This window comes from Paramisgurnus dabryanus, chromosome 9 (assembly GCF_030506205.2).
Source record: "Paramisgurnus dabryanus chromosome 9, PD_genome_1.1, whole genome shotgun sequence".
Taxonomy (NCBI): domain Eukaryota; kingdom Metazoa; phylum Chordata; class Actinopteri; order Cypriniformes; family Cobitidae; genus Paramisgurnus; species Paramisgurnus dabryanus.
Genome location: NC_133345.1, coordinates 21655558 through 21680968, shown reverse-complemented (window position 1 = coordinate 21680968; position 25411 = coordinate 21655558). Strand labels below are relative to the sequence as shown.

The window sequence follows — 25411 nt, the reverse complement described above, 5'->3', positions numbered from 1 at the left end:
CACTACTCCTTTAGATGGAATCTGATTGGTCGGTTGATTCAGGAAGTACACCTTGTGCTTGTCCGTCACCGAAAAACATCCGATTTAAAACTTTAGCACTGCATTTTACATAATTATCGATATTAACAATTCCTTTTGAAAATGTAGAAAAACCTTTAATGATTTTCATTATGACTGTGATGACAATTTAATAATGTACAATTTACATAAAATGCACAAAGAGCGAATACAGGTTAAAAGCAACATTTTCCCTTAAATAAATATATTATTTAAACGTTTAAATGTTGTTTAAATCATCCATAGTTTTTTGTTACGAAAGTTTTTTTTATTCAAACCGAATTATTTACACAAACATTGTAAAGTTTGTTCCTTGTTTCCGGCAAGTGTGTTTTGTATGTTGCATACACGGACTTTACCCAGCTCACGTAGCCACGCAGCTCCGTGAGGATCTCCACGTTTATTTACTAAAACAGATATTTAATTTATCAGTATGCATTACTTTTAAAAAGCTATAGTATTTTATTCCCTAATTATTTACAATTGTCACGTATATCACGGTTTTGTGGAGCATTAACTTGCTGTCAGATGGAAACTTTCGTCAGCTTCACTAACCAAAGTCAAGGCAGGGATCGCCTATTCAGGTTAGTCTATCGTTATAATATAATGTCATGCTTTATATAACTTCTGACTGAAATAATTATACTTTAAATTAATGTTTGAACCTTGTTTTTCTTTAGGGCAACCCAGTATGCATGTGCTCTGGCAAAATACTTACTGAGAAATGAAGCGAAAAGAAAAGAGCTGGTGACAAAGCTGCAGTATTTGGAGTCTAATATGAGCTCTGGACGAAAACGTATGAATGAAGACTTTTATAAATAAAACAAACCTATCTGTAATTGCATTATTTAATACGAGAATTAGCTATTATTCTAATATAGTAACCTAAAAGTGTGTCCACATCCGAGTTATTCAAGACCATAGTTTAGCTATTTTAAGTTGAACAGTGGTAATATGTAATCAGCCAAGAAAAAAAATATATTTTTCTGTAAAAAAACTTTTTTCCTAATGGTACTTAAAAGTGACATATTTTACTAAATTTTAAATGTCTATATTTTCACTAAAAAAAACCTTTTTTTGTTGTCCAGTATTAAGGCTCGGGAACACTGTGAACTCCATCCATGCAGCCAAAAGCACTCTTCAAGTTTCTGACCCTGTGCTCCGTTTTTGCCTTACTTTGGCAAACCTCAACCGTGCCCTCTACTTCATTTGTGACAACGTAATGTGGGCCAGAAGTATTGGACTTATACGAGACATCGACAAAGACCGCTGGAGTCTGAATGCCACACGGTTTTATTTTCTCTCCTTGATCATGAATCTTACCAGAGATGTGTATGGCATCAGCCAGCTTATGATGCAGAGGTCTCGGGATAGAAACTACCAGCAAAAAGTCCACCAGCACCTTAATGAAAGCCCGGATGTGGCTTGTGTCATCGTGCCTCAGCTTGATGCTTTCCTCTTCTTGCTTTTCGAGAGCCTTAGGGGTCACCCGTCTGTGGTTCTTGATACTCTTAAAAATGTTTGCGATCTTTTCATTCCTCTGGACACACTTGGTATTTTCAAAACGAATGCAGGGGTGGTTGGTTTCTGTGGTCTTACCTCTTCTCTTTTAGGCATACTGTCAGTTCTGAGGCCTAACCTTAAAATCAAGCCGTGAAAAACAAAGCTTCATAATTTATGGTTTATACAGCAACTTGATCAATGATGATAACTCATTCTAACACTGGTACAACATGCATAAGGAGGATAATTGTTGATATATAGATTTAAAGGGACACTCCACTTTTTTTGAAAATAGGCTTATTTTCCAGCTCCCCTAGAGTTAAACATTTGATTTTAACCATTATGGAATCCATTCAGCTGATCTCCGGGTCTGGTGCTACCACTTTTAGCATAGCTTAGCACAATCCATTGAATCTGATTAGACCATTAGCATCGCGCTCAAAAATGACCAAAGAGTTTCAATATTTTTCCTATTTAAAACTTGACTCTTCTGTAGCTACATCGTGTACTAAGACCAACGGAAAATTAAAAGTTGCGATTTTCTAGGCCGATAGGGCTAGGAACTATACTCATTCCGGCGTAATAATCAAGGACTTTGCAAGTTACCATGCTAATGGTCTAATCAGATTCAATGGATTATGCTAAGCTATGCTAAAAGTGGTACCGCCAGACCCGGAGATCGGTTGAATGTTTTCCAAAACTGTAAAAATCAAATGTTTAACTCTGGTGGAGCTGGAAAATGAGCCTATTTTCAAAAAAGGTGGAGTGTCCCTTTAAGTTTGCACATAGATTACTGTTAAGGACCAACTAAGATGTTATTTTCAAACCAGCGTTGGGTCAAAAAACGGACCAACCCAGGCATTTGGTTAAATAACCCAGAAAATGCTTATTTGACCCAACACTCGATTAAAACAACCCAGCATATGTTATATTACAACAACAGGTTGGGTTTGTACTTTTTACCCAACTCTTTTTTTGTGAATAACAAACTAACCAATATGTTGAACTTACAAACAGTGATGTTTGATATTTTTAAGTGTGTAGATGAGCTCACGCTTTGCACAATTTTATGAAATAGAGTGCCTTAATGCGTCTGTTAATGACTATGTATCATAGCAGAGGTAATGCATGTGTATATTATGCACTTTTTAAATATTTAATAAAGATATCACTTTGGTACAGACTGGAATAAGATTAAAATTAATGATCATCATGTTAAATTAACATATTTTTGAGTGTGTCTCTACTAAAGTGTTGACTTTTTTGTAGCAGGTGTTCTTTATGGGGCCATACGCACTGGGAGCAGATACTAAACTTTCTGAAATATTTGTTTAACGTTTATGGTCCATTAGGTGTAGAACCATCTGTGGAATATCCTACCTCAATTTAAGAGTTTTTACTGAGATGTATTGCAGGAACTAAATGGGCTGTATTTATTTTACCTTGGCTACCACAGGGGTTTGTCATTCAGCGGTTTTCTGCTTTGGTTTATCATTACTGCAAGCTGTTATTCTGTATGTTGTGGTTGTGAGCACATACTGTTTTAAACACAAACTGTTTTTAAGTACAAACTGTGAACTTAATAAAGCAGCTTTTGCAAATGTTTACCACCACTTGCCTTATCAGTACAATTTTAGCAGTTTTATCCCACATCGAAGCTCACTGTAAAAAGTTAAAGGAACACCAATTTGAAGTTTTTCAAACTTTAAAAGAAAAAAAAATAATTAAAAAAGTTTATAATTAAGGTGTTACTAATTTAAGTACTTTTTGTTTTAAATCCCCTTACATTTTTACCTGAAGTGTGAAAATTTAAGTTGAAAAACTTCAAATTTTAGGTATTACCAATTAAAGTATTTTTTTTCTTCACTTTTTACAGGGTATTAGAAAAAACCTAAACACATCTGGATACAAAACTACTTATAAATGTGACTGCAATTTGTCATTAAACTTTATAGCCTATACTAGATTTAAGGCTTTTAAACCCATTCATATTCAGAACTGGAAAAAAGTGAGCAGCATTAGCTATTACAGCTTTTTAGGAATAGGTAACTGGTCAACTCTAATATCTGAAAGCTTAGACACAGTTCAATCCTTATAAAAGCAATATTCAAATACGAGTTGCAAAATGAAAGCAATACAGTATCATGCTATTACCATAAATGTAAAACAGTCTTTATGGAAATGACACAGTACAGTACACAATATGCTAAACACACAAAGCAGTTAGTAGGTGAAGAAAAAGAGCATGAGACACATTCATTATATTAAGTTAACTCGGTCCAGTTTATTTAAGGCATCTACATCAATACATGAAGTTGCCCCATGAAAGAATAAAACAAACTGTTAACAATATAAAGAGCAATGCTATTTTGGCAAATCTATCAGTTTTCCAGCCATATAACAAATCAGGATCAAGGATTAGAGGAACTAACACTGTAGTGACATAAATAACAGATCAGCAGTCTCCACAAGAGAAATGTCAAAGCGCAAAAGTGACACAAAAATACTTCCATAATGTACATGAGGCAAAGGGCATAGTTAGCTGATGGACACGGGGGGACTTTGGAAAGACTTGGACTTTTAAAAGGTTTCGTTTTCGTGTTGGGTCATTAGGTACAGTTCAACGTAAGACCACCAACGTCCTCCATGTTTGTGTTCAACAAGCACTACATTCTGGGAAATCAGACATACTGTTTACTTTCATTCACATAAAACATGACCCAAACAAATATTAAGGTTTGAAGAAAGCCTGCTACACTTTATGAAGTTGCCTTCATGCTTTAAAGGGGAAAAAATGCAGAGATCATTAGAAATGTAACTTAGCGCCATGAAAACATACATGTACAATTTCCTGTGACAGGTAAAACAATGAATATGTTCTTTCATCAATTAATACAGATTTTTATTTAAAAAAAGAATAATGAAACTAAATGTGCTTTAAAACATGATTGTTTCTGCTGTTTAGTGTCCAAATAACAACAACAACATTAATAATAATAATAATAATAATAATAACAATAATAAATTATATCACCATCATTACTTTAAGGACACAGTGTGCTGTAGTGGTTTGAGCACTGGACTCTGGATTAAAATATCATTGCTTTATGTTTGCTGCAATACATTAGGGCTTTTATTCATTTTGATGCTTCAAGCTTTCACCTTTTCTCTCATTACAAAAGTGGCTTGAGAATTTCTAGATTAAATTTGGATTCCAGCTCCCATCAGGGAGCTACACAATAGAGAAAGGCTGACAGACTGACCGGTGCCGTTTAGGTTGGACATTTAATCCATTATTCACATGGACGTCGTTCAAAAGACAAATTGCACCCTTGTACTCTTCAGAGTTTGGTGGGATTATCCCAGAGTCTAGACAATTCCAGGCTTCCCTTATTCTATCCAGTGATTAAACCCTCTATTATAGAAGTCAAGATCTTACAAGTTTACAAATATACATTCAGTAAAATATCAAAATAGAAACTGTGCTTAAGTTCTCAAATAACTTGCTGACAGACAGTAAACACAGTCAAGATAATCATTTCTCAGCGTCCGGCCTTGATGATTGTACCATATGAGAAACCCTGAAGGTCAGAGTTCAGGGCCAAAGTTAGATGATCAAGGGCAACAGAGTAAGATGACGGGGAAAACAAAACTATTTTGGCTTAAGTTGCGCCTCATGTCGAACCAGATTCCTTGTCAATGCAACACTTTTGTACACACACAAAATAAAAAGACAAAGAACAAAGCAAAAATAACTTTAAAGGGCTTAAGTCACTAGTTGGAGGTCTTGGCCTTTGTTAGATAGTTTAGGTTTGGGTCCTCAGTCTCCGCACCATCACTCACAGTTTGTGCAGAGAAGTGAAAATCGCCGTTTCATGCTCAGGGAACCACACCTGGGCCTAGTTTATTTCCACTGAGGGCTCTTTTGGTCCGTATGACCAGACAGGGCAGAAGGACAGAGGAATGCCTGGCACTATGAAGGAGCTTGCGTATGGTCGTAGTCCAGAATCAGACCTTTGATGTGGGACAGTTTTTGATGTAGATACTCGCACCGCTTCTTCTCTTCCCGGTAACCTGGGAACCTCTGCATGGACAAAAAAATATATATAGCATAAATAACAAATTGTGCATAGGACCATGAATAATACTTATCCTGATTCTCATTTAGACTTAAATGTTAGTTAATATATGTAGGGGACAGGGATTAGCTTAAACCAGGACTAGCCCATAGTTTTATTAGGAAATATTAGTTTGAACAAACATACCTTACTAAAAACATTACTGGCTTACATTTTGAGGAAAAACAAAGGGCACTGATGTATTTTAAGATATATCAGTGCAAGTAGTTTTCAGTTTGGACAGCTCTTGGACATTTATTTTAGTCTAGGACTAGTCTAATCCCTGTCTGGGAAACCACCTAGTATGTTTCTGTGAACTAATGCACTGAACTGTATAGCAGTGGTTCTCAAACTGGGATCCAGGGGGCTTAAAACATAAGGCAGCACAACTTTGTAATTTAATGTTTTGTTTAATTAAAATGTGAAGTTTTAGAACTGTTTTTGTCATTAATTTTTCTTTGAGGGGGCCGCGAAGAAATGCACCGTACACAAAGGGGGCCGCACGCTGAAAAAGTTTGAGAACCACTGCTGTATAGTACATAGTAAGCTCAAGTGACATCTGCTGGACAGGAAACACACTACAGCTTAGGTTTCATGAAACACATCCATAAATTAGGACATATATTAAAAAATAATGTAATTTTATTAATTCATATTCAAAAATAGATCACACTTTAGTAAAAGCTGATATTCTTACTATACACATATTTACACACAGATCATAAGATATGCTTTACAAACATTCAAAAAATTTTCCTACCTTCTTATACTTCCTATACTTCTCCATTATTTGATCTTCCATTACCTAACATAAACAAAATCAAATTTAAACACATTAAACAAAAGAAACACAAAACCCCTACAAAAATAGTATTAAAGGAAAACACCACCGTTTTTTCAATATTTTGCTATGTTTTTACCTTAACTTAGATGAATTAATACATACCCATCATTTTTCAATGTGTGCACTGTAGAGCATGTTGTGAATGTGTTAGCATTTAGCCTAGCCCCATTCATTCCTTAGGATCCAAACAGAGATTAATTTAAAAGCCACCAAACACTTCCATGTTTTCCCTATTTAAAGACTCTTACATGAGTTGTTATTATTGTGGCAGAAAATCAAACTTTTTTAAAGGGACACTTCACCCATTTGCATTAAGCTTTGTATAGTTAGAACCCCAGTCATGTTTTTGAATGGTCATGCATCATTTCCTCAGTTGCCGCTGAGACTGGAGAAATACAGATTTCAGTGTTGCACTTCCTTCTTTCAATGATGTAAAAATCATCACTTTGCATCATTGAAAGAAGGAAGTGCAATGTCTTTGTTGAGGGAGTGAGACTACAAACACACCTTTTCTCGGTCAAATAGGCACCAAATTCTAAATGTATGTTACATTTCGACTACAAATATGACACACTTTCAATAAAGATTAATGTTTCTACGGGTGAAATGCTCCTTTAAGAGGTTAAAAAATGAGAACTAAATTGTATGCATAGTTTGCAGCTCTTCGACTTCGGCGTGCAGTAACATCATCACTCCTGACTACTCCCCCTTTCGCTCAAATTTTCGTCAATATTACTGCACCCCAGGTCGAAGTGCTGCAAACTAACTAAGTGCTCTTCCGCCTTACAACATAGTTCTCAATTTTTATCAGTTTAAAAAAGGCCACATTTTGTTTTGTGCCACCATACTTACTCGTGTAACTACTCATGTAAGAGTCTTTAAATAGGGAAAACATTGAAGTGTTTGGTGGCTTCTAAATTCATCCCTGTTTGGATCCTAAGGAATGAATGAGGCTTGGCTAAATGCTAACACATTTATGAAGCGCTGTACAAAGATTAAGTGCACGCATTGAATAAAGATAGGTATGTATTTATTTGTCTGATTTGAGGTAAGAAAATAGTAAAATATTTTTTCTTTAACACCATGCATTACATAAGTAACATAACATTTGCTAAGCCATTATCCTAACTCATTCCATAAATAACTTTAACACAAACTTTGTTTGTTATTTTAACATACCTTATACTCCTTTGTCCCAGGTGAAAGCGTTTTTATCTTAGATCCCAGCTGAACAAAAATATCAGTAACTTTGCCTATGCGCTCATGAAGTTCGATGTACTCTGCATATTCTGCAAAGAAATCCTCAGAGTACCGCTGTCTTTGCTCAGAGTCCATAATAGTGTTGTATATTCTGAAAAAAGTAAAGGTTTTCTTTAGAAAACTGAATTTATTTAACCAGTAGGGGGCACTACACATCAAAATAAAAGTGTTTTATTGCTATTACATCTTGCCATGTCCTGCACTTGTTAGTGTTGTCTACTCTTGATGTGTTTCTTTAGCATCAGTGCTGTTTGACTGTTTGTGAATTTAAAGGAATAGTTCACCCAAAAATGAAAATTCTCTTCATTTACTCACCCTCTAAACCTAAACTGGTTTGTGTTTTTTCTGTCAAACACAAATTATACGCAGTTGATGGTACTTGTTGTCTTCCATAGTAGGACAAACAAATACTATGTATGGAAGTCAATGGGTACTGTCAACTGTGTGCTTTCCATCATTTATCAAAATATTTTCTTTTGTGTTTAACAGAATAAACTCATACAGGTTTAGAACAACATGAGAGTGAGTAAATGATGATTGAATTTAAATATTTGGGTGAATCATCCTTTTAAATGAGAAACAAAACTGAAATATTAGTCTTTGTGCTTTCTACATTTCATTTCTAAAACTTTCAGGTGTGTTATTACCTTAATTAAACCCTGCGGACTGCATCATCAAATGTATTTAATGATATCTAATGATTAAAAGTTTTCTGTAAAATAAGACCATTAATTAACTTTTAAAGTATGCAGGTCTTTTAAATGCAGGCGTGCCCAATTCTGGATTTTTTTTTTATTATAATCCATTACATATAAAACATGCTAATGTCATGTTATGTAAAAGTATCAAATACGACATTATGTTTGAGCCTAGATCAGTACAATAAACCGAAATCTGATTTTACTCACAATAAATAGTCAGGCAGCTCCTCGGGTGAGGCACGGGTGACAGGTGTGTTGGCGCTCTCATGATCTACACATTAACAAACAAGACAAAAAGGGTTCATTTTTCAATCTTGCTTTGCAAACCTATCAAAGAGCCATGCTGCCTAGGTTGATGGAGTAATTTATCAAATTGTGAGATAAGGGACACAAATCTGACATCAAGTGGGCGGTTAAATCGGGCACCATGCGTCTTACAGAGGGTCACCCAGCTGTTAGCGAGTTAATCATCCACTGCGCTAGGGAAGGGCTCAGACAGGCAGTCACCTCACACGCATGCATCTGTGTACACGGGAACATTTCCTGAATTGCTTGGCAAGCCCTAACCTGTTCTGCCATCATTTCACTTGTAATGAAAGTCTCTCTCGCAGAGCTGCTTCTGTTTTTGATGATGATAACTATCACAAACGCGGTGACAGAGCAGAGACAGGGCGTTTCTTTCCAATAAGTTCTTTTACGAGTTAGACAGAATGCTATGTCCTTGTAATGATTATCTTTTGTGACATTATTATTATTTGTGAGTTATCTGCATAGGCTTAACCAGATAAATGCCCTTTGTGGACATTTATAAGTCATGTCCACAATCTGGCCAAATGCCCTGACACTGAACTGCTTAACAAGCATTATCATACTACAGATTAATGTAGGCATCATGCTGTTATATAATATTAATATTTTATTGGACAACACTTCAACAATCAAGTCTAGAAGGTTGCTAACTGATTATTTACAGCTGGATCCACCTGTCACACTTACGTGATGTACAGTATAGGCAAATCATATGTAATTTTGACCTGTAATAATCAATGATAATAAAAGTTACCAGAAAATATTATCAGTGATTATATATAATTTTTTTTTGCAAACGAATAATTGCAATTAATTAATTAATTTATTTATTTAAATAAATATATAAATAAATTAATAAATATATATACACATTAGGTCTTATGGTGCATTCAAGCTAAACATTTTGAGTATGTGCATTTCTTAGGAATTGAACCCATGACCTTGCCATTACAAGTGCAATGCATACCTGTTGTAAAATCAAGTCAGACCACACTGAAATAAGCCATGTACATAAAATTAGTTTCAAATCTCACCATTAATATTTTCCTGGTTCTGCTTGAGATCTGGGCTGGTCTCAGCCCAATCGGGTTTTAAGCGCTCTCTCTCCTTTTCTTTATGCTTCTTGGACTTTTTCTTTTTGTGCTGGCCGTTTGCTAGCTGCTGGTCAGTGCAGATTTCAGTTTCAGTTCTGATTTTTGGGTGTTTGGGGCTGGAGGGCGACTGCTGTGCTGGTTCCGACCCCTCTTGTTTGGGGACATTGTTGGAGTCGCTGAGTTTGTGCCGCTGGTAAAGGCCATCCAGGTTCTGCTGGGCATTGTTGGTACCTTTCCCGAACTCCATTTTGTTTTGCAAACTAGCGTTTCCATGTGCGGAGGAATTACGGCCCATCGAGGAGCTAAGGTGTCCATTGGAATGAGACTGCAAGGGCATGCTCTGGTCTAATAATCGTTGCTTTTTCGGCGTCTGGCTTTCTGGATGGTCGGAAGGCACTGGGCGTTTCTGGGAGTAAAGAAAGAATTTTACAAACTTTGAAATAGGCATGTCGAACATCTGAACAAGATGAGTGACAGCAAGGACCAGCAGTTTAATTGGCTCTTGCAAACAGCAGCAACCGAAGGGCCTCCAGCATCTCCATAAATAAAAAACAGACGGCGCCAAAACAATCATCTCCATGAGGACAGAAAAGGAAAGGGTGGACTCCTTTCACTCTCATCTCAGGTAATCAATCAAAGCTCAATGACAAACCTATTAAAGTGCATGCAAGTACCTGGCAGTCTGACTATTAAACTACTGCAGAGGCAATTCAGCATGCACAACAACACAGCAAAGCTTTTGCAATATTACAGGAACGGTTAACGTAAAACTTGATTTTTTTTCTAAATGCAAAATGAGATCTGTTAATTGCGCAGCATTATATACCAAACCTTCTGCAAAAGTCACAAAAATAGCTTTGCGGTGTCACTAATGCCAAAAACTATTAGTTAATGATTGTCTTGTGACCCAACCCCATGACACAAAGCTTAATGTAATCAATCCATCTTTAACTTTGGCTTTGTTTCCCGCAAAAAGCTAGAATATTTGTTATAGTAATAAGTCAAAAAGTCATACTGGCTACATTCAAGGCAATTTAATTAAATTATGACAAAATGCTAATTCAGATTCCTTTAACATTAGCCAGACTGGGAAAAGAGTATCACATCTTTTAATAGGTGTATATTTACCATGGAGAGATTCTTGACAGGGCTGAGCTGGGATGGAGAATCCCCTGAGGTTTTGTGGAATGAATGGTTGGACTGGAAAGTTTTCAACTGGCTACCGCTGCTGCTGAGAGGCTGGAGTTTTCTGGAATATCAGAGAATGAAACGTTGTCAAAATGTCATTCCATGAATACTTGCCATCAGGAAGCCCTTACTAATTAAACGTAAAAAAACATTTGCCGAGTTAAGATAAACTTTCCACTTCCAGAAACCAGAAAGCTATAAAAAGCTGCGCTTACAGGAAATGAATGAAGCAAACAGGAAGAAATTTAAATCTCAGGATCAAGGGCTAGGATTTGCACGGCTGCCGGCTGGGCTGTTTCCAAACGCAGTGCAAAAACAACCTAACTCACACCTGCGCTAATATGCAACATTGGCCGGTCAAAGCGCCAGGGCTTGTTAGTCTAGCTTAGCATTTCCGGGCATCTGATAACATCTGCAGTAGGACTGGCACAGGCCTCGCTAATGTCCAGCAATGAGAACAATAGTGCCAGATACATTCTCGCTCTCCTAGATCTTTCCTCTGGCAATCTGCTTCCTTCAGCTCTTTCCTCTCATAGAGATGCCTTTTCGTCATACAGAAAGATCGTTCCTTTTACGTGCCCTGCTCGAAAACTTTACAGTTCCTACAAAACCCACCATACTAAAATAATCTGAGGCGTTTAGTTAAAAAAATATTTCTGTCAGCCATAGGCTGATACAACGACCAGAACATGACAGTTTCAGCAATGAGCTATGTTGTGCAAGTCCCGTTCTGGGGTTTAAAATTCCTTGTGTATTGCAAGAGCAACTTGAGCTGTCCCATTAAAAGACTTTAGACTCTGATTGGCAGTGCACATTAAAAATGAAAGATCGACGTTGAAGACAGAGTTGACGAGCAGTGTGGCAAACCTCCCAAAAACACGGCTGCCAAACTCAGATTTGGCAGGACGTTTGCAGTTTATTCCTCTATTGTCCTGGAGCGAAAGCTGCTCGGAAGAATAATTCCGCTCAACGCCACCGCATGGTGAATCGCATGGCTTCCTGCTCAGACAGGCCTAAAAATCATATCATCTGCACTGAAACACGTATTTAATAGGGCTCAAAGGCATCGCCGAGGCAGACTGGAAGAGCAAGGCATGATATTAAGACTGGGGGACAAGACTATAAGTAAAGAGGGACAGTGACTGTTTATTAAAATAATACTAGTCTCTGAAAAGCAAAAGGTTTTGCCACATTACAGCTTATTTTAACTAAGATCCACCTATATATCACATTTTTATTTTGTGACGTTTAAATCAAGCACAGAAATAAACCAACATAAAAACTGTATCACAGTATTTTTTTCAACATGACCTTAAATGCAGCCCAAGAAAAACTGCATGGCCTTACTTGAACTTGTAATGTTAGCCAATCAGAACAGAGCATGCCAAATCTACAGAGTATGTTCCAGTTATGAAAAACATGCAAAAAACTACAACATTAATAAAACAGTTCAATATGCACCTAGCCAAAACTCTTTGAATGAGCTGTCGCTCTTCCTCCACATAGCCTGGCCAGTCTCTCCGTACATGTCTGTAGAAATCATCCTTCAGAGTAAAGCTGTGATCTTTGGGATTGATTTTAGCCACCTGGAAGGAAATGGACAATAGAATTATTAGATTTCTCCATACGAGTCACTGATCTCGATTTACAAATGCACTTAAGTGGAAATATTTCAAGAGAGCGACTGGCTGTACAAAAGAAATTGAACCATCAAGCATTACCATAGTCAGCGTTTTTTTTTTTTTTTGGAATTATTGCGTTTGACAATCTTATGAGATAGAATAATGTATGATGGGCCCTTTAAGGACATTCTAAATATATATCCAGAGGAAAATAATTCAATTCAGGCCTCATAAATGTCAAACAAAAACCAGAAATGTATTATGAAACGGTCTGTTCTGTAAATATGAAGAATCCTCCCTATGTCAAAATACAATCCATTCCTCAAATATTATTAAGACAATGCTGCAATCTCCCCCCTCGTTGAATGCACTGAAATTGCCAAATGTAAACATTCACAAAATAAGCCTAATGAGAAAATCAGTCATGCTTTATTGCATAGATGCTTAATCTGCTTCAGGAGATCTAGCTTACTGCTAAGTGTACTGTAGCTTTAACTCTTAAAGGGATAGTTCACCAAATTTGATCAATTATTTTATCATTTACTCACCCTTATGTCATTACAAACCTGTACACATTGATTTGTTCTGCTGAACACAAAGGAATATATTTGTAATGAAGCAGGAAACAGAAGCAATATTGACTCCCAAAATACTCAAAATGGGTTTGGTTACAAACACAGCTCAACATATCTTCAGCAGAACAATGAAATTAATACAGGTTAGTTCATGTTGGTAACAACAAACAGGGTGAATAAATTCATTTTTGGGTAAACTATCCCCATACACAACTGAAACGGCTACACAGTCTTGGAACTGAAACTGATCTCCAGAGGCAGGGATAAGCAGGCCGATACATTATTTGAACTATAAGCTTGGGGTTGAGATACGCTATGAACTTTACTGTGAGATATAAATAACTTTTGGCATCATAATTTGTAGCTAGTGCACATTGGAAAGTAGAATGCATTGACTGCTGATCAACAACATATGGAAAATGGCTTCTTATTGAGATTTGGACATTTTTCTTCTTGATATCTGGAATATCAACACTTTGTTGAGCATTTGCACCGTAGCGGGTTTCACTTTACCTCCTCCAGCACAGTACTCAAGTCAACCTTGTCCTTGGGACTGGCTTTCTCTCTCTCCAGCCAGAGCAGTAGTTCTGGTTTGCTGTAAGGCTTTAGGGCCAAAACATGAATGACACGTTCTTTCAAGGGCCTGTTGACCACCAAGCTAGGTGCACCGTTTCTCTTGTTGCTGGGTGAATGTCTATTAGTGTTGTCAAAACTTGTTGGCAGGCCTTGTTTCTTCTTAATCTTCACACATTTACCTAATGGAAAAAATAGAGAGAGTGCAACTTAAAAGGGCGCACTCACACTAGGGCTAACCCAACCAAACCGTGCCCCAGCGCGATTGTCCCCCCTTCCCTATTCCCCAAGAGGGCAACAACCACACTGTATTTTGAGCGATCCGAGCCAGAGCGTGCGTTCGTCATTAGGATGCGATCGTTTTGAAGAAAACAGGCACTCAAGTAAAGCACTCTAATCGTAATGTTAAGTCTGTGTTTTTTTATTTATTCTGAGTCGTTTGGTGCACGATGACACACAGCCCTCTCACATGCATCGCGTGCGTAGGTCAGACATTCACGTAACCCTGCTGCGCGCATCAGGTTTCTTTCGAAGTCAGATAAAGGTGAATAGTCGCGCAATTGATATCTCTCCTTTTGAATCGCATTATGGCGTGATTTACGATCACACGGCGCATTCCGCGCCTGAGCCCAAGCGGCATCTAGTGGTGAGATTGTGATTGCCACCAATGGTTCTTTCCACAGCTGCCCCTTCCTTTTCTAAATGCATAGTTAAAGGAACAGTATGTAGGATTTTGGCTAAAACTGGTACTGCAATCACACAACTGGTGGCTAATACACAACATGACAACATAAACATCAGTTGAGGGCTGTAACTCCACTTTTTTTAATGACAATATGCTGGCCCGACCACTGTTGTGAGTGATATAAGTATTTGACATGAAAATTATTTCTTAATGTCTAGTGACATATCAAGGCCATTTTATGATTAATTGATATAAATTTCTTACAAACTGTTCCTTTAAAGGGACGCTCCACTTTTTTTGAAAATATGCTAATTTTTCAGCTTCACTAGAGTTAAACTTTTGATTCTTATTGTTTTGGAATCCATTCAGCTGATCTCCGGGTCTGGCGCTAGCACAATCCATTGAATCTGATTAGTCCATTACCGTCGCACAAAAAGTAAGCAAAGAGTTTACATATTTTCCTATTAAAAACTTGACTTTCTGTAGTTACATCGTGTACTAAGACTAAAAATATGGAAACTCTTTGGTTATTTTTTAGCACGATGCTAATGGTCTAATCAGATTCAATAGATTGTGCTAAGCTATGCTAAAAGTGCTAGCACCAGACCCGGAGATCAGCTGAAAGTATTCCAAAATGGTAAGAATCAAATGCTTAACTCTAGGGGAGCTGAACTTTTTTTTTTTTTTTAAGTGGAATGTCCCTAGTCCCTTTAAGCTACGGAAGCCGACACAGGACAAGCATGTCATCCTCTGAGACAATGAAGTTACAAAACGCACTCTATAGAGCAGTTTGTCCATTCAGGGCTACTGTAGAAACATGACAGCGCAAAATGGCATCTTCCATGTAAGGTGATCAGCGGTGTATATTATATAGATAAAAACGGCTCATTCTTAGGTAATAAAATCAATACAGTTCATTTTGTAAGGTCTTTATACATCACTGATAATATAGTTACAGCATATATAGCATATCATATTGCCTTTTAATCAAGAGATAATTTTAAAAGTTACACAACACACTTTTAAAAGATCACAACAAGCTCAGAACCTATAAAAACTGCAAAAGAGTGACATAAAACAGGATGAGTGATAATTGTTTAACCCGACTGCCTCTTCAGCACTGAAAATAAACCAAGCTCCTTGCAAATAGCACAGAACAGGGACCGCTCAAATCCCAGAGCTCTTGTTACGCAAAACAAAAGAAAACAAGCCACCTCAAGGTGAAATTGGACACACGAGTAACCGGGACAGACAGGTTAGTGCCGTGGCCGTGACAAACGACAATCACACATACAGTAGTATAAACAGCAAACGCTCCACGACTTGGCTTTAAGTAAACATCACAGCCCCTGTAACACTTGGTTGACCCCGTTCTCCGAATGTGAACTGTGAGTTTGGCGTGTACCAGCAGGCTGCGGAGTTTTAAAGAGCTGACTGTAAACGTTGCCCCTCTTGCACAAACAGGAAAGCTGGGAAGCTGAAGCAACTTAAAAAGCGGCTTTATTTCTGCTTTTCGTTTTCCTATCAGTGTGCTAATTCACCTAAAGCCAGCAGGACACAGGGGTGCTAATAGATATCAAGCATGCCTAATCTCATTACAACTTTAAGCTGCACTTTGAAGGTTGCGATAGGACAAAGTGAAGCGCAAGCTGTCTATACGTTGAGTGATATGCTTCTGTGCCACTTGTGCATTTTATATTTTTTCATACTGTTGGCAATGTCCATTTAATAATTCATCTGCCACAGAAGTCTCACACAACAGCCCTTTTAACTAATATTCCAATATAGTGTGATAACTGAGAACAATGACTCAATTTACAGGAAGTTTGACTATTAGATCTCAACATGCTGCAGAGAATGAGAATAAAAAAAAACGTATTGTCAACCGAATTCCTTTTGACGCCTAAACATGTTGAGCTTTGCAAAACATTTCTGAATCAAACACTTTGTCCGCAAAAGTATTTGATTCACTGAACCATGCGTTGGGGAGGTGTAATACTGTACAAACTGTAGACAGATGTCAAAAGACTCAAACATGTAATCAAATCAGGCCTTAAAGGCAATCTCACCAAATCCAATTCCCAAAATCAACTTGTTTTTATTAGACTATGCCAAGTAACGTTTTATTTTTTATAATGTCCTCAAGCTCAAACATGCCGCAATAGCTGATCTAAGATGACAGCGCTGACCTTAAATGCTACACTGTATTTTATGCATTCACAAAAATACGGCACAGTTTGGCAACTGTACACAGCCAGTTCGGTGCCCTAGCTAAAGTCATACGATTGAGAACCAACCTCATCAAACTGTAAGTACATAGTAAACGGTTGATGACGCTTGTCCGCAAGCCCCATAACATTGTGCAAAATTAGACTGACCTTAAAATACCCCTTTTCTTTATAATTAAACACCCACTGAAATACCTGCCATACATTTAAAAGTCTCTGCCAACTATGAATGCTATGATGGCAGAGCAGTATTTAAAACAGTCAAAAAGATAAATGTGCTATTACTTTACCACAAAAATATAGCATCCAGCCACAAGACGTTTCCCAGCTTGACTACAGAGATGGGAACAAAGTTAGAGATTTTATTTTTGTTTAAGTCAAACAAACATATCTGCCCGCCACAGCATTCTGCAATGATGTGGTTATGCTTCTGTCGCCATACGCATATGGCATAGACAGCTTGTTAAATATATCAATTTGAAACACAACAACACTCTTCTTACTTTGATCCATGATGGGTCATGCTCCCAGGCAACTCGCATAATTATAAAAATATAATGAATGCACTATAAGTCTGTTAAAAGTATCAAATGTAGCCAGACAAAATATTTTACCCTGTGTCACATTATTACATCCCAACCCAAGCAACTGAAAGGTAGCATCTGAATCATCAAATCATCCTCCTTCAATATTTTTCCATTCTGTATCTGTCATAAATTATACCCCTTATATATAACAAACGTGTTGACATCACAAGACAAACTGAGATATAAAGTATGACGTGTAGGTCTTTGCTAGGCATACTGGACGACTTTGCTTTCCATAACAAAAGCAATTCACCACTTTAAATGGCCAGAATCAAACAGATGTATTTCCTCAAACCAATGAAGTGTCAGTTCAACAAAAAATAGGTTACAACTTAAGGGCTTATTATAGTTGTACACATGTAGCCACTACGGCATAGGCAACGCATCAGTTTTGCATACATCGTTGTCTGCATTGACGTGCAAACACATACGCAGACCGCCGGTTGGCAGTATTCCCATGTGTAACCACAGTAGCAACTTAGGCTACGTTTACATGGAGAAAACGCAAAAGTGGCGTTGCATTATCACTTTTTGTTCCACACTTATACAAGCGTTTTGGGGGGAAATCTGCGCGCATATGGTGACGCAAAAGTATGAGATATACGCTGTAGTATACACTCCAGGCCGCTAGGTGGCAATGTGAAGCACTGACACACAACACCACCAAGTCCACGCACCTGCGTACAACCTTCTTCGTTGTTTTCCCAGGTCTCGTCCAAAGCCGTCTGGTTCGCCTCCGACGAATTGGCGCATCGACAATTTGATAGAGGTAAGTAATGCACGTTCTCTGACCTTATTACTAGCTGTGAATATTTCGTACAACTGCTGGAAAGACTCTTGTATATTTATCAGAGCTGTTATGGCAACTTAAAGGTCTGACGTATGGAAATAATCCGACACGTTTGTTATTTTCCTGAACTGGTGCATGCCTGTGACGTTAACGCGTACACAACGAGAGCCACCGTAAGCAGACTTTTGCATTTATACCCTTTAGACGGGAACGCGACGGTAGAGCGTTTTTATGATTTTCACTCTGGAGGGTGGTTTCACTCTTTTGCGTTTTTAAGCAAAAAATGCAGTCGCCGTGTAAACGAAAGGCACATCCGATAAAATATTTTTACGTTTTCACCCGTGTAAACATGGCCTCAGTCCTCAAAGAAGAAGCTTGGCCAGTTAACCCACAAACGAAGAAAAGGCAGCTTGTTGTGTATGATTTAAGAAGACCAACAGTGATAAAGTAAATCGCCAGCGACTTTTGTTGCAGTTTGAGTTAAATCACTCCTCAACTTGGCCCATCTTTGTTCTCAAGTCACAAACGGAAATACCTATGACACAGTTTTTTTTCCATGATGGGAGGGGTTCTAGTGGACCAATTAAAATTTTGGCGAGGTGCACAGGCTATGGATAACCTACGGCGTAGACCTTACGCATGACTATAACATGGGCTCCAGAGCGACTTGTGTCCTCTATACCCACAGTTTGGGGAATTACAAACTTCAGAGAGAAGCCCCATGTATAATTCAGCATTTCTGCAGATGAAAACCTAATTGATCCCTAGCCACGGTAATTAAAATCCTGGGCTAAACTTCATCCACACAGCATGAGACTTGTTAGCGCATACTTCTGGCAGTCTCAATCAGATTAATGGAATAGGTCTGTGGCTTCACGTCTGCCGATAAAACACATGGAGTGATGGAGTGGGGGTAGGAAACATATGTCATATGATTTACACGACTCTGATACACAGGTGATTTTGATCAACAATACCCTGGTTTATAAACCGGTGAACAGGACAAGATATTAGCAGGTTTCTTTCTTTTGGAGCAGCTGGATGTGATATAAGAAAAGTTAATACGCATTTTGATGAGAGACGATTAGAGATCTACGCATGTGGAGCATGTGCACGAGCAGATCGAGCGTGATTCTTACTTGGATGCGTAGACCCGGGTTTGATCTCGATGGCAGAGCGACTCCAGATGTCCTTTTCCACTTGAGACATGCGCTCGCGGGTCATCTGGTAGGAATCGTCGGTGGCACACACCGTGATTTTGTCCTGAATACTGCCCTGACTTTCCAGATGTTCCCTGCCATCTCTAAGCAAAAGAAGGCAATAGCGTACTATTAGTGAGGAAACAATAGATTCAGATACTGTAATATGTCATTAAAAGAATGACTTTAATATACACTGTAAGCCAAAAGCTGCACTGAATTTATGTTTTTAATGATCATCGACACGAAAAATTATTTTATGCACGCATTTTTAAATTAGAATAATTTTAGTTTTCTAATTGATGAACTTGGATTGCACATGGTTTGCAAGCACACTTTGCTTTGGGAATTTTGTGCAATTAAAATGAATCGAGATCACAACACAGATTAATTTTCCTGCTTTGTGAAGATTGACATGTTTAACACCATTCTCCACATTGCTCAGCGTCATCTGTGTTACAGCTGGGCCTTTGTCCACAAAGCAGCCGGAAAGTCAGTGACTAATTTATGACTAATGGCCTTAACCGTTTTTGTGGAATTGCTTTGCATCCTCTTTCCCACAAACCTATGTAATGCTATTCTTCTGTAAGACAAGTGGAGTATTGTGAGACTACAAGTCTCTTTTGAGCTGCAGAGCGACCAGATCAGTGCTAGCCCGATCAAGAGGCAGCAACTTCACGACTGTGCTTGACGTCCGATACTGTCATGGAAATTGGGTTCAAGGGTCAAAGTAAATGTTGATCTAAACAAACTAAAAACCTATGCTTTACACATTCAAGAGAAACAATAAACAACATGTAGCATTTAATACTAAGAGTAATACAACTTTAATAGGAGTCATGCTGTTTTATTACTTCATTAACTAATCAATTACTGCATAATCAACCAATCAATACAGACTGGTACTATATAATTTAACAAGTGTAAGGTTGCTATCATTAAAGAAAACTATTACAATGTTAAAAAGTAGCAAAGAAACAATAAGAACAAATATTAATAAAATAATAAAAATGTAAATTAAGTTAACATTTTAAATTCATTTAAAAATAAAACACACATTTAGAAAAAACTAAACTGAAACAATAAATGTATGCTTATTTACAAAATATCATCACAATTTTTTTTCAGAAATGATTAATAAATGTTAGGACTGTCAAAAGATTAATTGTGATTAATATATAAATACACAAGCATTAATTCATGTATACATTTAAATAATATTAAATATATTTAAGTAAAATATATATAAATATTTAAGTGTGTATATATATATATATATATATATATATATATATATATATATATATATATATATATATATATATATATATATATATATATATAAATTAAAGGGGACATTTCAAAAGACTGTTATATGCAAATGAGCTGATCTCTGTACTAAATGGAAGTGCGTGGATAGTGCAGATTAAGAGGCGGTATTATCCCCTGCTGACATCACACGGGGAGCCAAATTTCTATGAGCTATTTTTTCACATGCTTGCAGAGAATGGTTTACCAAAACTAATTTAATGGGTTGATCCTTTTTACATTGTCTAGGATGAGAGAAGCACTGGGGGCCCAATTATAGCATTTAAGCATGGAAAAATTTTGATTTTCATGATATGTCCCCTTTAAACAAAATTTTATATATATACAATTTTACTTACATTTATGTATGCGTGTATTTATATATACATAATAATTACACACAGTACACATACATAAATTATGCAAACACAAACTTTTATTTTGTATACAATTATTCAAGATTAATCGCTTGACAGCCCTAAAACATATAGGGGCGATTTCCCAGACAGGGATTAGCTTAAGCCAGGACTAGGCCTTAGTTAAATTAGGATATTTAAGTAATTTTTAAAAACATATTTTATAAATAAACATTAATGGTGTATTCCTCGAGACACAACACTCGCGCTGATATATTTTAAGATATGTCAAAACAAGTTGTCTTCGATCAAGACAACACCAACATTTCATTTAGTCTGAGACTAGGCTTAAGTCCTGTCTGGGAAACTGCCCCAAAATTACATTTAAAATACCCCTCAAACAATGTCTTAACACTTTGATAGTTGAAATAATCTCTATTTTCTTACCCAGAGAGAAACTGGTGAATACAATCAAAGCTGGCCTGAGGTTTGTCTTTACTGTCACTGGACAGGTAGAATGAGAAGACACGAAATGAGTCTGGAGAATCCGTTGAAGGAACAGGAATCTTGACGTACTGTTAAAGGACAGAAACACAAAGACATTTAGATCTGTATCAAATCATTACATATAAATTTTATGTATATATCTTCCCCATTTTCCAACACTATCCATACAAAAAGACTGTAATGACAAGCAGCCTCTGCTCCAGTTCTATTAAATGGCTATTTCAAGAAAGCTTGTTAAAAATACACCTGTGTAACAAACAAAGCACAGAGGAGCCGGGATACTTAAATTACAATCAGCACTTTCATTAAACTATTGTATAAAAGAACAAAGAAAGCTTGTTTTCACTTGTTTGGACACACAGGCTTTTGTTGATCAAATAGATTTCGATGCATAGCACTTATTAAAAAAAATCTAAATTCCAAACTGTATAAATACCTTTAAAGGGATAGTTCACCCAAAGATTCAAATTCGGTTATTATTTACTCATCCTCATGTTTTTCTAAATCTGTATGAGTTTTTAATTCTGTAGAACATAAACAAAGTTATTTGATAAATGATGGTAAGCACACATCTGATAAACACAGTAGAAAAAACAACTTCTATGGAAGTCAATGGTTTCCCATCAACTTTGTGCTTGCCATTATTTATCAACATATCTTTTGTGTTTTACAGAGTAAGAAACTCATACATGAGGGTGAGTAAATACTTTTCATTTTTCTTTGAACACAGAGGCCTATCTCACTACAACACATCGTTCTGCTTACAATTTATGCAAAATGTTAAGTCCTTGTAAGGCAATTATGTTCATTACTCACTTGGAAGAACACTTCCAGTACCAAAACCTGCAGTACCAAAACCTATAGTACAGGATGTTTTTGTACTTATTATTTTGTACTCATATTTGTTAATTGTATAAGCTTGATGTTGATCTATTTTGAAACAAACATAATCAGCAAAAAACAAATAAACACAAAATGCTGTTGTGCATAAATTTGTCATAGAGTTGCATCACTGCTTTTTCAACCCTAACCCCAATATTTATTGGAAATGTTGCATACTTTTTCCTGTCACTCATGGCTGTTTATAGTAGCATATTTGTATTAGTCATATATGTGTCAGGAATGAAAATGTTGGCGGTGTGAGTGGAAATCTGTGTTAGCCATTGGGCTAACGGGGCCAGAAGAAAATCCCTACTGCTGATCGAGAAGATATGAGCCCAAACCGCAATCTAATACAAGGACGAAGTTCATGTGTTTTGGTTTTGTACCATTTGTGATCCCTAAATGCACTGCCTTTTCAGAGCAGCAAGACAGCCAAAAAGTACATGCAACCCTCTGCACAGCTTTAATAACAAGTGTGTCATGCCTTCCAAACAAAACAAAATCTGCCAGATTAACAAAAGCAGTTAATACAATAAAACACTGCATCAACATGCTTGTTTGTTTAGCTGTGTTGCATTATTAATCCTATTTGACAAGTTCATACTGGTCTTGTTTGGTCTATATTTTCCTTTTCAGTTATAAACAGCAAGGCACATTCAATTTTTAACTTAGCAAATGAACCACAAAAGAAAAAAATGCCTGGCAGCTGACTGATCCATGCCTGCTTGACAGCAACTCCGAGTTTGTGTTCTGAGGCAACGTGAGGGTCACGGCTTAGACGCAGTTACGTAATGCTCGCAGTTATCTAAGGGCAATCAAAACAAACGCAGCCCAGGACCGGTACCATCTACCACCCATCTAGCACTCGTTCAAAGTCCTGTGAAAAGGAATCAATAAAGTAGCCAGCCAATCTTTGTTCTGCTCTACATGCACAAAGCCAAATACGTAGTGATTTAAGACTGGCAAACACATGGTGAGAAAGTGCAAGGCTACGTTGATAAGTCAGCGTGAATGCTGCACATACATGCAACCTGGCAGCACTCTCGACTCGTATGAGCACAGCTGCCTCCTGTTAGCATACAGTGGCTGCTATGAATCTAAAGACTCTATTCAGGACTTTTTCTGATATGAACAGACAAGCTATACGTTCTTCAGGGGAGGCCTAGAAACCTACTTTCACTAATACAGAATAGCAAGTCAAAACACAAACTCATTAAGCAACAGGTATTGCGGTGCAATTCTTTTTGTACAGCCTCCAGTAAAAAAATAATGAATGTTTTAGTGGAAGCAGTGCCCTAGTTTTGAGGACAGTAAATTAACAGTTAAGGCCTACATCATTTACAACGACATAATTTACATTTAAGAGGCGGAGGGATCATTTGTGTCCAGAAATTTGGTCGCAAAGGACAATGGGTCTTGACACAGAAAGTGACTTAACAAATAATATGGTCTCTTTTAGGTGTGCAAACACCCATAAACGAAATGACAGGGGATATCTCAGCACCTTTAATTCTCACTGTCAAAATGAGCCACGGGGTGTTTTTAAAATATGCAGGGTTATGCTGTGCAAGCAAGTTTGGTTAAAGACTGGTTTAAAGTATGCATTTATGTCCTAAGGCTTTAAAGCTGTCAAAAAAAAACACAGTACAACCTTTGTCCTGAGAGACTGAACTCAGTTCCCAATTACTATTGAGACTAGAATAAAAATGGTCTACCATATAATGTTGCAGTTGCATTTTATATAACCATACAGGTTCACTAAGGATAATTTTAGCTACCTAATTGCATAAACATTTTTGGAATAAACAAATACTAACCTCCACATTTTGAGAAACACACTAGACTTATTTTAGCTATGTTTAATGAAGTGCATAAAATACTCCAGTGAGCAATTATACATCCTACATACCCCAAAACAGCATGTATGGGCAACGCAGAACAGGGTTTTGCCTGTCACAAATGCCCGGTCAGGCAGCACAACAGTAAGCATGCCACATGGAGCCAATAAAAGCTCTCTGTTTCCCAACACACATTCAGCCCCTCAACCCCCACAGCACGATCCCTGCCCCCATCCTTATCTGTTAGTTTTCGTGATACAAGACACGCACACACAAGCAGTCACAACATACTACAAACAGTAGCCCACCGCTGCGATGGACATGGGGGTTGATGAGGAAACCCTGGTAATGACCCAGTTATGTCCATGGCTTCAAAACAAGGCCGGTACAGCATGATCGGACTAATGTGCCCTTTCCTCAAATACAACAAACCAGGAAATGCATCACGGCCGACGGCCGGCCAGGAGCTTGTTTTGGAAATACAGCTGCTAGAAGCTACTGCAGAACGTGATAGCTGTCTTCACCCAAATAACAAGCAACAAGTCATTTCAAGGAGGAACGAGAAGTAGGTCACAGCAACGCTGCAATGCATTGCAAGAATTATTTGTTTCGATTGACCACACAGATGAACAAAAGCTAATAGCCCCCCCGAGGCAAACGCACAGCCATGTGGATTTACAGTCTTGACTCCCTTCAACCCCTCTAAAGTCCCCTTTTCCCAAAGCATCACAGTAGCATCCCCCATACGCTACCCTCCAGGAGACAAGCACCCCCCTGCCCGAGTCCCTTTCCTCTTCACGTGGTACATTCATTCGTCGACCCCTGGCCCAACCACCATCCACACTTCATATTCTAATTCTAATCAATGTCATACAGGTCGCTCTATTTTAGAGGCATCCTTCTTTTCCCATTCCCAGTTTCCTTCTCAATCTTCATAAGCATATGCCATTTACCCCCTTGGTTCCCAGCTTCTTTCTCCAGGGAGAATGTGGTTTTTCATGGCTGCAGCTTCCCACTAGGGCACTTAGATCTTATGGGTAAGGGGGATTTAAGGACCATTAAACAAGGGCTCCTCATTGCCCAGACTAAGGCGGAAAGACGTTCCACACTGTGGGAAACTCTGTAGTTGTTGGTGTCCACATCTCAGCTAGTTGATAATATCCAATGTCATTTTAACTAAAGTGCAA

The 25411-nt window shown here is 37.6% G+C and overlaps 2 protein-coding genes across 2 annotated transcripts in view; one reads left to right on the top strand and one right to left on the bottom strand.

Annotated features, from left to right (window-relative positions):
• Window positions 1-393: 393 nt before the first annotated feature.
• On the top strand, window positions 394-2153 carry pex11a (peroxisomal biogenesis factor 11 alpha). The gene is made up of 3 exons (XM_065282682.2): window positions 394-641; window positions 738-853; window positions 1146-2153. The coding sequence occupies exons 1-3, from the start codon at window positions 586-588 to the stop codon at window positions 1712-1714; spliced, it is 741 nt and encodes a 246-aa protein (XP_065138754.1). The 5' UTR covers window positions 394-585; the 3' UTR covers window positions 1715-2153.
• A 1666-nt stretch (window positions 2154-3819) lies between these two features.
• LOC135773511 (RNA polymerase II elongation factor ELL2) overlaps window positions 3820-25411 on the bottom strand; it is a 34443-nt gene continuing 12851 nt past the window's right edge. Inside the window, exons 3-12 of the mRNA XM_065283128.2 lie at window positions 21445-21572; window positions 19274-19437; window positions 13785-14026; window positions 12536-12660; window positions 11015-11135; window positions 9827-10292; window positions 8691-8754; window positions 7702-7873; window positions 6439-6483; window positions 3820-5644 (exon numbers count right to left, since the gene is read on the bottom strand). Of these exons, the coding sequence (XP_065139200.1) occupies window positions 5534-5644; window positions 6439-6483; window positions 7702-7873; window positions 8691-8754; window positions 9827-10292; window positions 11015-11135; window positions 12536-12660; window positions 13785-14026; window positions 19274-19437; window positions 21445-21572 (1638 nt within the window). The 3' untranslated portion in view covers window positions 3820-5533. The remainder of the gene's footprint in view (window positions 5645-6438; window positions 6484-7701; window positions 7874-8690; window positions 8755-9826; window positions 10293-11014; window positions 11136-12535; window positions 12661-13784; window positions 14027-19273; window positions 19438-21444; window positions 21573-25411) is intronic.

Excerpts from the sequence above, each read along its gene's own strand:
- pex11a (XM_065282682.2), top strand. The coding sequence starts at position 586 with ATGGAAACTTTCGTCAGCTTCACTAACCAAAGTCAAGGCAGGGATCGC. Across the intron at positions 642-737 it reads GGCAGGGATCGCCTATTCAG|GGCAACCCAGTATGCATGTG; the intron begins GTTAGTCTATCG and ends GTTTTTCTTTAG. Across the intron at positions 854-1,145 it reads TATGAGCTCTGGACGAAAAC|TATTAAGGCTCGGGAACACT; the intron begins GTATGAATGAAG and ends TTTGTTGTCCAG.